This window comes from Coffea arabica, chromosome 4e, assembly GCF_036785885.1.
Source record: "Coffea arabica cultivar ET-39 chromosome 4e, Coffea Arabica ET-39 HiFi, whole genome shotgun sequence".
Classification (NCBI taxonomy): domain Eukaryota; kingdom Viridiplantae; phylum Streptophyta; class Magnoliopsida; order Gentianales; family Rubiaceae; genus Coffea; species Coffea arabica.
The window spans coordinates 3,407,214-3,421,049 of NC_092317.1; the positions used below are offsets into that span (position 1 = coordinate 3,407,214).

The following is a 13,836-nucleotide window of genomic DNA, read 5'->3' on the forward strand; positions in this document are numbered from 1 at the left end:
AATTAAAATGGATGTCATTACCTTACTTGTTTGCCTCTTTAACAAACCGATTCCGAACTCGTTTTGGTGTTAGAATTACACCCCGTATGAAACTTTTCAAGTACTGCACCGTACACATATCCGTTTGAATTGCATTTTTCGACATTTTTTATGAAAAAATTACTGTAGCGATTTGATGTATATGAGAGAAAAAAGTAATAGAAAAATGTGATCACGGAAAACGACGCAATTTTCTGGTAGAAAATGGCAATCCAAACAGGGCCTAATAAACATAACCCTCGGAAGACAAAAATGTTGGGAATAAGTAAAAAAGAATATATCATTCAATCTTATGTTCAACGTTATGAACTCTGTGTAATGATTCTTCAAAAGCTTGTAATGCAACTTTATAATGTTCCAAGGAGATCACTCCTTCCTCTACAACTTGCAGTGCGCTTCTGTACAACTGACTGAACCACTGAATCCCTTCAGTAGCAACAGCATTGCCGGACCCCTGTTCCGGAATGTGCAGACGCTTGTAGTCCTTCTTCCAACGCGGTAAAATGTATTTCAATGGGATTTCCTCCACCCCATTGAAGTTCAGAACGCATAAAGCATGCCGGCATAAATATCCATAGAAGTTGAAGCAGCTACAGATGCAACGAACCTCAGCTGCTGCTCTATTATACAGAACTTCAAAGTCTCTGATCTCTCTTCTGTTTGCCTCCCCCATAACACGCTCCTTCACCAAGAATATAACTACTGGCCCCTCAACGTGTAACTGTGTTGTGCTAAAGCACGAATACATCTCCTCCACCTCCAATTGGAACCTCTTAAAAACTTCTCTAGTATACACTGTGGACAGCTGCAACTCAAATGAACATCTCGTTTTTAATTCTGGATTTGAATTTCTTGAGTCAATATCTGCAAGTACTTCTTCCTTGTGCTTTTTCTGTAAAGCTAATTCATATTTGTCAAGGAATTCCTTCAAAGGTGTCTGCTTGTGTACATATTTATCAAAAAATGCATTCAAGGTCTCACCAGGTCTTGCAGTAGCCATACCTGCAAAAGTAGTGTCTTTTAAGTAAACTGGAGCCCACTGAGATCTATCTTCATATAATGCCCGAAGCCACTCATGATCAGCAATTCCAAAATGCTGGATCATAAATCCCCATGCTGCTTCGAAGTCAAATGGTTTCAAGGCCTCATAAACTGCTTTACACAGTGCCTTTCTGATGGCATCATAATTGCGGAGTCCTCCCAACTTTTCAGGGACTTTTCTCATGATGTGTGACAAACTGAATCGATGTAGAGATTTTGGAAAGACCTCAGCAACAGCACTCTGCAGAATCTTACATCTATCAGAAATTATGGTGTGTGGATGATGTCCAGACGTGCAAGTGAGCCACGCTTTGAACAGCCAGGTATAATAGCCAGTCGTCTCACCTGAAAGCAGGCCACAACCCAGCAACACAGGTTGACCATGGTGATTCGTACCAACAAAAGCAACAAGGGGAATCTCATATTTGTTTGACAAAAATGTATTGTCAAGAAAAATCACGTCACAAAAGTAGCCACTAGCAGCCCTTGACCGAGCATCCACCCAGAAAAAATTCCTGATACAGCCATTATCATTGAGATCCATCAAGTAAAAGAAATTTGGATTAGTCAACTGCATTCGACAAAGGTAATTGTAAATGGCTTGTGCGTCACCCTTTTTCAAACTCAGCTGATCAGAATGATCAGAAGAACTTCTGGACTCTCTCACGGTAATATTTGAATTTCCATTAACACCTGCATCAATTACAAGTGCTCGATACAACTTCACTGTCCGTACTTCTGAATCAGAGCTTGACTGCAACTTCCTCTTGGATCCAGTGCCCATCTTCTTAACAGCCTTGCAGATCTTTGAACCTAACAAATGGTTGTGTTCAAGTGTAACTTCAACAACCCTCCACCTTTTAGAATCTACTATTCTCATTCTTAGCATTGCAGGACAACCAGTTCGGGTTTCCTTCCTCAGGCGGTTTACTTCTTTAATTCTTTTAAAACCCTGGCTGCTGCAACAAAGCACAGCACCATACTTCTCCTTGCTATTTCTTTTAAACCATGAGTTTTTCACTCGAACACGGAAGCCCATCTCCTTTGCATAGCAACTGTAGTAGTTATAAGCATCCTCATATGACTCAAACTCCATCCCTACAGCAGGTTCAACAAATTCCTTTCTTCCATCAGGAATATCATTTTGAATATCCAAATCAGCTCTTTCATCATCAATTTCTAGAAAAGTCTCACAGCCTTGTCCCTCAATTGCCTGCTCGCTGTTAACACCGTTAACAGACACTTCTTCCATCTGAAAATTGAAAGGAAACCAGATGAGTATATACACTCCAAAAGTTTTGATTCCCATAACAGTGGTAAAAAGTCCTCTAATATAAATTAACAATATTATAGAAGATTAGGGATACAGAATTCACGATATACAAAACAAAAATGAAAAACCCCTACCTAAATAGTGAAAACTACGGTCTGCTGCTGCAGTTACAGAGTTCAATATCCAAAAGTTTGCGTGATATCCAGAGATGTTCCTCTTGTTTCAACATTGATAATCCTGAAAGGTCACACTGCGGACACAAACACATCATAGCCAATGTATGTGAGTAAATTCTACACTGTAGTGCCAACGAGACAAGATTCACAGAACAAGGAAACCTATTCTCCAGATAATTGACAAATTTCAAAAATAGGATTAGCCAAACTACAGTGAAAGTTCAACTTATTCCTCCCAAGGAAAGACTGAAAATTTATTTTTCAAATAAGATTCGGTACCGTTCCGGCAGCCAAAGATTCCATTTTAATACTGAATTAGCCTGGAGAAATTTAAACATTCACTGAGGAAAGTAAACCTATACTAGCATACATATTAAAAGGTCAAAAGGAGATTTAGTCCTTGGCCATTTATCAACTATTACGCTGGCCATGCAGTGATAGCTCCCAGAAGAAATTAAGCATTTCAATGACTTTATATCTCGGAATATAGTTCCTGATCTTTACCAGTGTTGAGAGGGGAAAAAAAGGAACTTTTGAAAGGAAATCATATTTAAATAGAGAATGATCTTGCACTTACTGTATATTGATCGGAGGTAGCGAACAGGCCGGCCGGAGGGATCACAGGTGCTTCTCCGGCGAGAGTGCCTGACAGGTTCGTCGAGACGGTCGCATGGTCGAACCAATTTAGCCTTTTTGTCGAACCATATGGCGGAGGAGTGAGGATGGTTTGATCCGGTGGGTTAAGAGTTCACCATGCTATGCTAAGTTCTTTTATTATTATTATTATTACTGGTGTCCAACGAGTAAAGTTAATTTTCTACTTTATTCATTTCTTCATAAGCAGAAATGAAAACTTTCATCAATTTATTTAAACATGTTCATGGACAGTTTCAAAACCGCGATTCTAATTTAAAAATTGATGATTTTGGTTCTTCTCAAATGTGAAACGTGAACCAGACAACAGTTACGATGACAGTTCTTAAACTTTCGGTTTTAATCTAATTTTGGTTTTGGCTTTATTCCAGTTATGGTTCTGATTTTTTTTTTAATTATGATTCCAATTTCTTAGTTATATTTAAACACCTGTTGTTATAAAATTGATTCTAAAAAATATGACAACGAATGAAGGAAACAAAAAAAAAAAAATTTATTATATTGTCATGTGTAAGAAAAAAGAAAAATGATGCAAATTTTATGAAAAAATACTTCATTGTTGATTGAATTATATCAGTCTTGAATTTAGAATAATTATAGAATCTAAATTTACTAATGGGATGGGACAATAGATTGTTGGATTAGAATTAGGACGGCTGGTGTTAGGTGATGACTATTGATATTAAATTCTAAACTAGTCAAATAGGTTCAGTATCAAGCGTTCGGTTTTGATTCAAATTTTTTGTTAAATCTGAATTTAAATCTTTAGTCAACTCCAGTTCTGATTTTCAAATTACAGTCCCAATTCCAGTTCAACAAATTATTGGTCGAATTTTGGTTCGACTTTAATTCAAACTTGAATCGTGACCATCCCTGCTTAAACTTTTATCAAATACGCTTTTTTTTCCCCCAAAAAAAGGCAGTAAATTATCTAGAAATTCTTGAAAAAAAAAAAAAGTCTGCTCCATGACATCAATTTACTATGGTACCCACGCCAACAAAAATCACAACTATGGCGTCATTCAAGTGTGTTTCGACCAGAGATTATTTGAAATAATTTATCATTTGAAATAATTAGTGTATCATTTTTTGTGATATGATGTATATCAATTAAAAAGATGATTAAAAAGATAAAAAAAATTATTGAAAAATGTGTTTGTGATACAAGCAAATAGTTTTTATTTTTTGTAAATTGCTACTATCCAAACACAACAAATATCCTTTATTCTACTATACATGCATACATTCATATATATATATATATATATATATATATATATATATATATATATATATATATATACACGCGCGCGCGCGCATGTACCCACACATATATAGAGCCTTAAAAGGATAAGGGCAAACGAAGGCACGATTGCCTTCTGTTAATGAATCAGAATGATAAGATGCTCCAATAGGATAGGGCACCTATTCCATGTAAGGGAACTATACAGGCAATATTGCTCTATACAACAAACTGTGAAATTGGACTGCTTGTATGATTGTATGGAAGATGGAACAATAGGGCACAGCTCCTGTACAGAAGAAGAACCACTGGCTTAGTAGCATATAATTTCATTGTACATGCCTGTCTGCTACAAGACGAACTTTATTCAAAGACTCCTTAAATGCTTGCCAAGCAACCGTATAATGATCTTGAGAAGTCATCCCTTCCTCGACAACTTGCATGGCACGTCTGTACAAGTGATCAAACCATTGCACAGGATTGGTAACATCAATTACGTTTGAGCCGATATCAGGTGCATACAAGCGCTTAAAATCCTTCCTCCACCGTGATAGGATATATTGACTTGGGATATCCTCTATACCGTTATAGGTAAGAATCTGTAAAGCATGTCTGCACAGGTAACCTCTAAAATTGAAGCAGCTGCAAATACAGCGAACTTCTAATCCTACTTTATCATACATCACTTCAAAATTTCTTGCATTATTCATGTCTCCTTCAGCATCCCGTTCTTTTATCACGTATGTGATGATGGGGCCATTAGCATGAATTTGTGTCACGTTAAAACAGTCGGACATCAGTTCCAACTCAACTTGAAACTTCAAAAATATTTCTTTTGTGTACACTTCAGACAGCTGCACCTCATAATTGCACCTTGTTCTTAACACGGGTGTATACTTTCTTGATTCCAAGTCATCAAGAGCTTCCTTCTGATGCTTCTTTTGTAAAACTAATTCATAGATATTAAAAAATTCTTTCAAGGTTGTCTGGCTATTTACATACCCATCGAAGAAAGGGCTCATGCAATCTCCTGGAGGAAAAGTAACTAGTCCCGCAAAAAAGGTATCTTTCAAGTAAACTGGAGCCCATCTTTCTCGCTCTTCGTAATAAGTCTGAAGCCATTTATGATCTCTGAGTCCAAAGTGCTGGATCATTTCCTCCCAAGCCATTTCAAATTCATCAGCTTTCAGTGAATTGTAAACTGTTCTATTAAGTACATCTTGAAAGACTTTCGATGCCCCCACTTCTAATTTATCAAGAATGCTTTGCATGACGAGGGGCAAATATAAACGATGGTGAGTCCTGGGAAAAACCTCAGAGATTGCACTTTGCAAGGCCTTGCAGCGGTCTGTTAAAACTGTTTGTGGAGGACGTCCCGACATACATGAAAGCCATGCTCTCAGCAACCAAATGTAAGTCTCCATGGTTTCATCTACAAGTAAGCCACAAGCTAACAAAATAGACTGCAGATGGTGATCTACTCCAACAAATAACAACAGAGGAATATTGTAGCTTTTTGACAAACAAGTTGTGTCGATTGCTACCACATCGCCAAAATAACCATATGCAGCCCTGGACCTGGAATCAATCCAAAGCACATTCCTCAAATGCCCTTCATCATTTAGATCCATAACATAGAAAAAATTGGGGTTTGTCAACTGCAGCCGACCAAAAAAGTTAGATATATATTCTGCTTCGCCTTGATGAAGTTTCAAATGCTTGGACTGGTCAACTTGGTTCCCACTCTCTCTTTCATTTGAGCTTCTGTTGCCCACCGTATCAATTACAGGAGTACGATACAACTTGATTGTCCGTACTTCCACATCAACAGATGGTTCCAACTTCCTCTTGCTCCCTGGGTCCATCTTCTTGTGTGATTTACAGTTTTGAACCCTTTCAGGGTCAAATGGATGGTTATGTTCGATCTTCACTTCATCCACCCTCCACCTGTTGGACTCCACTAATCTCAACCTTATCATTGCTAGGCAACCGGTTCTTGTTTCCTTTCTTCTACTGCTTGCTTCTTTCATTGTTTTGAAACCTTCACAGTTACAACAGAGCACTGCGCCACGTTTCTCCTTGCTGTTACGTTTTGTCCACGAAGATTTAACCCTGATTGCAAATCCAAGCTCTTTGGCATAGCAGTTATAATAATTATAGGCATCATCATAAGATTCAAATTCCATCCCAACCACAGGTGGAAGATAGTCCTTTGCCCCAGAGACAAGATTCTGATCGTCTATGACTGTATCTCTATCTATGCCGTTGTCAAGGTTACCACATTGAATCTCAAGCATCTGTTCACTATTATGATCATGGCCATTCCTTTCAAAATCAAGCACCTGCTTGTCATTCTCAAGGTCATCCCTGTTAATTCCAAGCATCTGATCAGCAGTGTTAGCTATATCAACATGTTCAATTGCAAGAACCTGGTTACTGTCATCTCCAAGGTCAGTACTTTCAAATCCGAAGACTTCCTCCCCATCAATCTCTTGCTCGCTGCCTTCATCTTGGTGCAGTTGTTCGCCATCCTCTGAACTCCCTTCCATCTGGAGTCCGAAAGGACAAAAATAAGTCGACCAGAAAACATATTTCCCTATGTTTCAAAAACAAGTTTTTCAAATACAATGCTACAGTAATATACAAACAAAAACAATTCAAAAAAAATTCCATATAAAAGTTTTTCATATACACTGTTATGGTCAAAAACAGCTAATCCAAACGAAGCAATAGTAAACCAGTACAACAAACCACGAATGACAAACTAGGTGAATTTCAAGTAGCTACAACTATATTAAACTTCAATTCCTTGAACATTTCTCCAGTAAATTCAACAATCATGCTACAAATGATAAACTGAAGTAAAATTAAAATTCCAAGAATTTCTATTCTACTACCACTTTGGGGTTAAATAAATTAAGTAACTATACAGCAAGCTGCAAGTTACCCATCTTTACTTTCAACTTTACCCGGCATGCCCCATTAAAACGAACTCACACAATGCGGCAATTAAGCAGCTAAATGCTCTGAAACTCCACAATTTTCCGGGAAGAAGAACATAACCCCCAAAAAAAAAAAGATTTATTAAACAATGATCCAACGTAGACAGCATAGGAAACGTGATTAATCGATAAGAGAGGACAAATGAGAGATTCTTACGGTGATTTCAATATCTGGGTTCGGCGATAAGCCCTCGTCGGCCGGAGGAAAATTGTGGTCGTCCGTCATGGTTGAAGTAGGAGCTGTCACGTGACTTGTGTCAAAGTCGGGCAGGTTAATGTTCTCTCGACCGAGTTCAACTTTTTCTTTATTAGTTATTGGCCCTTGTATTTTGTTGGTTTTACGGAAAGCGTAGGCCGAAGCATTAGAGCAGAGTAAATGAACACATTTAGAGCAAGAAGTAGTAGAATTGGAACATCGTCAAAGCGTTAGGGTCTTATATTGGAAGTAGTGGTAACAAATAAAGAGGTAAATTGATTGATCTAGACATAATAACAAAAAGTTGGTAATAATATGCTATAAAATGTGGTGAGAGAAGAAAAAATATTAAGCATAATGCAATCATCTATAATGATTAAATTATCTCTTCTTTGGCAATTAGAACATTATTTCTCTAAAATTACTTATATATATATATAACAAAGATACATAAAAAGCTAAAAGAATTAAACAAATAAAAAATTGCAAGCATGAAGAGAGTGATATTTATGTCTATTAGTACATGTATTGTTAATGTATACAAGATTAGTCTCTTATTTATTAAGATAACACTTCAATTAAATACGTCTTTGAACGAGAAAAGGTACTTAAAATTACCTTAACATACTTGTTACTGGCTAAGAGGCAAACAGTATTAACAACGTTGATGAATGGAAAAGAAATAATCTTTAAATAGTCCCAACTGAAAAGAAATTAAGTTAATAACACAAGATTTTTGCAATTTCACTTGCTCAAAATATTCACTAACTTCCTTAGGGGGCACTGTGAAATCAATCAAAAGATACCACTTTTTTGTGAGAACTTCAATAGTATGAGGTGGAGCTTTCAAAAGTTTGAAAAGGCAGATTAAGTAGTCAGTGGTGTTGGTTATGCTCAAAATTCCCTCCACTCTCTCAACCTCATATCATCAAATGGCCTTCTTTCTGGGGTCTCCTCCTCCACCAACTCGCCTGAACTTCCAAGCTTCCTCATCTTGCTCCACCTCCTCATCTTCCTCGCGGTTCAACAGCACCGCTGGACGTGTCCATGGATTTTGGACTAGTAGAAGCAAAAGAAAACCAAGGTTTCCTAAAATCTTTGCCAAAGCTTCAGAAAAGGAGGACAATGACAAGCCAGCATTCAACCCTTTTGGATTTGTCACCGATAATCCTTCCAGTAAGAGTGCTATTCAACTCCCTGAATCCCCTGCCGAGGACGGCAATGTCGGCCAAATGCTTTCCGTAAGCAACTCCGATCTGCTTTGCTGTCAATACTACAGCAGTCTTTTTGGCCTTTGTATCTTAAAATGTGTATGCACATTCTAGTAGTTATTTGTAATTTACGTTTGTTTTGGCATTTTCGATGAATGCCTTAATGCCTATGCCCTAATAACTTAGCAGTCTTCCCCGCTTTAGCAACTTGAACAACTGAAATCTTGTCTCTGCCCCACTTTTTAGAAAGTTACAGTGGACTTCGATGTGAGCATAAAAACTGTCATGTCGGCTAAAGATTAGACGCTGCCAATCAAGATCTTTGCATTGAAATTTCCATGTAGAACCTTGAGCTAGCTAGGATTGTTGGAGTCTTGTGAATTGTGCAATTTTATTGTTTGTAAATCTCTCTCTAATGTTTGTTTGAAAGGGAAACAAAAACTTGTTGGCCTTTCGAATTAAAGCTGAAGCACCTCGAGTGCAACCTGAATAGAAATCACCACTTAAGGACTTGAGCTTATCAATCTATATCTCATTTTAGAAGGACAAAACTTATGCAGCATCCACAATGTCATGCTTGCTGCGCAAGGTGATCCCAAAGGCAAAAGTGAACAAGAAAAACTGCATTGGACAGTAACTCCTTATAAATCTTCTTGCTGATTTTTTTTCCTTCTGCATTCGAATTATATTTTCTGTTTAAGAAGATGCTTCCTGTGAGAAAGGTTAAGGTGTGGAAGGGAGATATCTGCATCGTCTTTCCAGTTTGTAGAGAAATGCTTCATTCAGTGTGATGTGATGATTTAGCATTCAGGGGTTAATGTACTTGTACTCCTGTTTACAGAGAATAGAAGACAAAGGAAGGGAATATGGCTCATACATCAAATCTGGAGGGCTAAGATGGTTTGTGAGAGAAACAGGTCAACTATGCATTTTGCTGCTGTTGGTTATTTTCTTCTACAGGACTCAAGAAAATCTGTCTGCCCTTTGCAGGGTCAGCTGCAAGCAGACGTGGAACCATTGTGTTTCTTCATGGGGCTCCAACACAATCTTATAGCTATCGTAATGTCATGTCTCGGGTCAGCTTCCTCTCTAAGCTAAACCTAAGGTTGTATCGAACTCTGTGCAATCAGAAAACCAGGATGCTACTGCAGCTTAAGTTTTTTGCCTTTTTCCAATTTTCCTCTTTATTTCACTTTTATAGTTCTGAGTTAGCCAACTGTTTTGCGCCTGTACATGTCTTTGAGAACTTGGCACATTTCTAAAGCAACAAAAAGTATTGACTCTAGAGAAGAAAAATTTTGTCGTACTTTAGTGAACTTATAAATCTGATAATGCAAAAGGAAAAAGAAAATTACAAAAGAATGCACGGTTAGCAATCAGAAAACACTACAGTGCTACATTGGTAAAATTATACATGTTTGAGCAAGTATTTATCCATTTATTGTTGACACCATCTTACATGGTGGTTTATCATTTCATCTGTGTTAATCTGTGACTAACATCTTTGTTTACCAGATGGCAGATTCTGGGTTTCACTGCTTTGCACCAGACTGGATAGGATTTGGGTTTAGTGACAAGCCACAGCCTGGATATGGTTTTGATTACACTGGTTGGTAAATTTTGCAAAGATTCAGATCTGACAGTATTAGAGAAGAATTTTATGTGGCGCTATTGCTTCGTTTCTGAGATTATGAGAAATTCATTGTGACAGAAACAGAGTTCCATGACGGATTTGATAAGTTACTAGATGTCCTTGGGGTCACATCTCCATTTTTCCTCGTTGTTCAGGTTAGAAAAGGTTTCATCAAGCTAAAGATCTATAGAAGTGATATTCTTATTGGTACATGCAAAGCAACACGTACCCTCAAAAAATTGTTTGATATTTAGTTTTTAATGTACATCCTACACTGCAAGTTTTGATTGCTCAAGAGTTGCAGGATTTGCCGTGGTGTATGAATATCATGATCTAACGGTAGTCAAATCACATTTCTAAACTCTCCTATTATCATTTTTGCGCAGGGATTCCTTGTAGGCTCTTATGGATTGACTTGGGCTTTAAAGAACCAAAATAAAATATCAAAGCTGGCAATTCTGAACACTCCATTGACAGTTTCATCTCCTATTCCTGGACTCTTTAAACAGCTCAGGTTTAATTTTTAAGTGTTGAGCATTGGTGTAAATTCATCAAGCAGTAACTTCGTTAAAAATTGATGAGTCAAATTATATTCTTCATATATAAATCTGGAGATGTTGATTTTACTCAATTAGTTTGAGAATCTATCTAGTGCGTCAACGAATATTGTCTTCTTTGAATCTCTCATAACATGTTGTCTTCTTTTTTGGGGGATTAAGTCACTATGGTTAACCACTAATTTGTTTAGGTTTGGAAGATAATATGCATATGTGACCCCCCCCTCCCCCCTCCCCCCTCCCTTTTCCCGGCATCCCCCTCTGTAGCATATTCAAACAGAAGTTTAGTGAGTTGACTTCAGTAATATTATACATCTTTTGTACGTTTCAACTGAGACTTGGATTTTCATGAAGTCATCCTACTGTATAACAGTTAAAAGCAGTTAATTCAGAATAATTGACATTACTAATTCTTGGAAGCATCTGCTTCCAGATTTCTCGTTAGATACACCCAAAAAGTAATTATAGGAAACTCAGAAGCAGCATATTGTCTGGCTAAACATTCCACGTATACCTGCTTCTGATGCAGTGACACTTTGGAAGAAAATTAGACAGTGACGTACTTTCTGACCATATGGACATGTTAATTGAACCCCTCAGTATGTTGTTTGACTGTATTGATCCATGCTTCTTGTTCTTGGTGAAATGGAAAAGGAGAGAAGTGGAGAGGTCAATCTGAAAACAGTTGATAACTGCCCTTTTACTTTTAACGTCAAACATCAAAAGCAACAGGCTGACACGGAAACTCTCTTTTCTTCTGCATCGGAAAAGAGTGTAAAGGCTATGTCATAGAGAGCTTTTGTTGATGATATGCTTTCATGTCTCATGGCCATTTTCTTTCATTCGGCTTATAATCCACAATTTGAAGAAAGTGGTTGACCTGTTTCCTTAATAGTCTACAAATGGTTTATCCACGGTTTGATTGCCAATACTTATTATGCTGATGAAGAAATGAACATCATAAAAAACAGAGATGCTGCCATATTTTTTCTCGAGGATCTTGTTTGCTATTCAAAGTATGGTATACTATGTTGTCTTAATTCTGTATTATACGCCACTAAAGCTTATATAGTATGTTCTTAGAAAGTATGCTTACATTACCGTTTCTTTCCACTATCTCTGTTATCTATAGGATTCCATTCTTGGGTGAGTTCACTTGCCAGAATGCTATTATGGCTGAGAGATTTATTGAAGCAGGTAGCGCGTATGTATCTGGAATTTGTTCTGGAAGTAACATTATAGATACTTTTTATTGAACTACAGTGAGATAGATTGTAACTTTGTATGGTAGGGTATGTTGAAACTTGAACGAATAATCTCAGAAAAGTATAACAAATCAAAACAGAAGATAAACCAGCTCTAATGGGATAAGAATTTGCTCTGGCCATCTTGCGTTACACATATAATGTCCAACAGAACATCCAAAATTCATGTATGTAAGTTATACACATTAAGCATTATGAAACTGGAAACGCTGTGCCTTTGCCTTTCTAGGCTTCCAAAACTAACTAGATCTTCGCATTTTTCTTGATTCATTTTGTGCTCTTTTGTTTTTTTAAACACGAGACCGGCTTTCATGGCAGTTATGTTTTGAAGCTGGAGAAGGCTGAGGTGTACAGATTACCATATTTGTCAAGCAGCGGACCCGGATTTGGTCTGGTTTTCACTCTAATCATCATGCTTCCTCTTTTTATTGAAAATGAACATGTTGGATTACCAGCTAGTCTTTCTCAGTTCACTGTTGCTATGACACTAAAAAGCATCATTTTTTTTTTGGAGCAAAAATGGTTTCCTCCGAGATACCCTCTCGTAGTAATGTTCTCTTGTATGTTTTGGTTTCCAGCACTGCTTGAAGCAGCAAAAAAAGTGAACTTCAATGAGTTGTTGGGTGAAATTTCATGTGGGTTTGCTTCAGGAAGGTAAATTTATGTATTTAATTTGTAATAGTGTTAACAGGAGTTGCAAATCCCTGTTATGTTTGTACGCTATGTATACCTACCTGTAAAGTATACCTTCAGGTGGAGAAGTCATTGCAGCTGAATGTAGCTAACAATGAATTAAACCAAGCATGTGTTTTGAAGTGAAGTGCAAAATCATGTTTTTGAGTAACTAATAGGCTGAAGCAAAAGTGTTAGGGGAACTTTCGGTGCTGCAAAACCGCATAGAATTATTCAGCAATAATCATATACACTACAGCTGATTGGGCCTGCAATTCTGAAAGTCGTTGAATCTAATGTTATCAAACGAAACCTTTCCACAGCAAATTTTCAAATCTTATACTGATAGCTTTTGTTGTTTAAGGCTGTTAGCACTGCTTTTGTTGTGCTTTTGACACTGGAATGATCTGCATACTGATTACAGGTGGGATAAACCAATCTTAGTTGCATGGGGAATATCGGACAAGTATCTTCCTCAATCAGTGGCAGAAGAATTCCAGAAAGGAAATCCCGAGGTTGTCAAGCTTGAGTTAATTGAAGGTGCAGGTCATATGCCGCAAGAGGACTGGTATAAAACTCAAAACTCTTTACTCAACAAAATTCCCGCTACGTGCTTGGTTTTTATTGCTGTTTTACCATTAACAGGCCAGAGAAAGTTGTTGATGCCTTGAGAATATCCTTCTGAACCGCAAGGAGCCAACCCATTGCGTACATCAACGACAAGCCCCCATATGTGACTGAACCTTGGAAACTACTTGGGGAAATGTACTTTATTGGTTACCGCAATTCTAAATTTAACATCAAAAGATCGCATACAAGTCAAATGTATTCTTAGCTAAAAGCTAGATTCCGCCTATAGTCATTTCTTGTTTTA

The 13,836-nt window shown here is 37.4% G+C and overlaps 3 protein-coding genes across 5 annotated transcripts; 1 reads left to right on the forward strand and 2 right to left on the reverse strand.

The window, feature by feature from the left end:
- Nucleotides 1-294: 294 nt before the first annotated feature.
- Nucleotides 295-3,247, reverse strand: LOC113740090 (protein FAR1-RELATED SEQUENCE 6-like). Its single transcript, XM_027267599.2, has 3 exons — nt 3,107-3,247; nt 2,488-2,603; nt 295-2,332 (listed from the first exon to the last, which is right to left on the reverse strand). Exon 3 carries the CDS (start codon nt 2,330-2,332, stop codon nt 320-322), a length of 2,013 nt encoding a protein of 670 aa, XP_027123400.2. The 5' UTR covers nt 2,488-2,603; nt 3,107-3,247; the 3' UTR covers nt 295-319.
- Nucleotides 3,248-4,534: 1,287 nt separating this feature from the next.
- Nucleotides 4,535-7,729, reverse strand: LOC140003835 (protein FAR1-RELATED SEQUENCE 8-like). 2 transcript variants are annotated; one of them, XM_072047195.1, is made up of 2 exons: nt 7,586-7,729; nt 4,535-6,975 (listed from the first exon to the last, which is right to left on the reverse strand). In XM_072047195.1, the coding sequence occupies exons 1-2, from the start codon at nt 7,652-7,654 to the stop codon at nt 4,756-4,758; spliced, it is 2,289 nt and encodes a 762-aa protein (XP_071903296.1). In that variant the 5' UTR covers nt 7,655-7,729; the 3' UTR covers nt 4,535-4,755. The 2 variants fall into 2 exon arrangements, with proteins under 2 accessions (XP_071903296.1, XP_071903297.1); XM_072047196.1 differs by having other exon boundaries at nt 4,535-7,022; nt 7,586-7,722.
- Nucleotides 7,730-8,503: 774 nt separating this feature from the next.
- LOC113742535 (uncharacterized) lies at nt 8,504-13,818 on the forward strand. 2 transcript variants are annotated; one of them, XM_027270377.2, is made up of 11 exons: nt 8,506-8,865; nt 9,677-9,752; nt 9,826-9,911; nt 10,351-10,444; nt 10,547-10,623; nt 10,855-10,982; nt 12,158-12,229; nt 12,609-12,679; nt 12,869-12,944; nt 13,387-13,530; nt 13,608-13,818. In XM_027270377.2, exons 1-11 carry the CDS (start codon nt 8,515-8,517, stop codon nt 13,645-13,647), a joined length of 1,215 nt encoding a protein of 404 aa, XP_027126178.2. In that variant the 5' UTR covers nt 8,506-8,514; the 3' UTR covers nt 13,648-13,818. The 2 variants fall into 2 exon arrangements, with proteins under 2 accessions (XP_027126179.2, XP_027126178.2); XM_027270378.2 differs by lacking the exon at nt 12,158-12,229 and having other exon boundaries at nt 8,504-8,865.
- Nucleotides 13,819-13,836: the final 18 nt, after the last annotated feature.

Excerpts from the sequence above, each read along its gene's own strand:
- LOC113740090 (XM_027267599.2), bottom strand. The coding sequence starts at position 2,332 with ATGGAAGAAGTGTCTGTTAACGGTGTTAACAGCGAGCAGGCAATTGAG.
- LOC140003835 (XM_072047195.1), bottom strand. The coding sequence starts at position 7,654 with ATGACGGACGACCACAATTTTCCTCCGGCCGACGAGGGCTTATCGCCG. Across the intron at positions 6,976-7,585 it reads ACCCAGATATTGAAATCACC|ATGGAAGGGAGTTCAGAGGA; the intron begins GTAAGAATCTCT and ends TTCGGACTCCAG.
- LOC113742535 (XM_027270377.2), top strand. The coding sequence starts at position 8,515 with ATGCTCAAAATTCCCTCCACTCTCTCAACCTCATATCATCAAATGGCC. Across the intron at positions 10,624-10,854 it reads CATTTTTCCTCGTTGTTCAG|GGATTCCTTGTAGGCTCTTA; the intron begins GTTAGAAAAGGT and ends ATTTTTGCGCAG. Across the intron at positions 12,230-12,608 it reads TTTATTGAAGCAGGTAGCGC|TTATGTTTTGAAGCTGGAGA; the intron begins GTATGTATCTGG and ends CTTTCATGGCAG.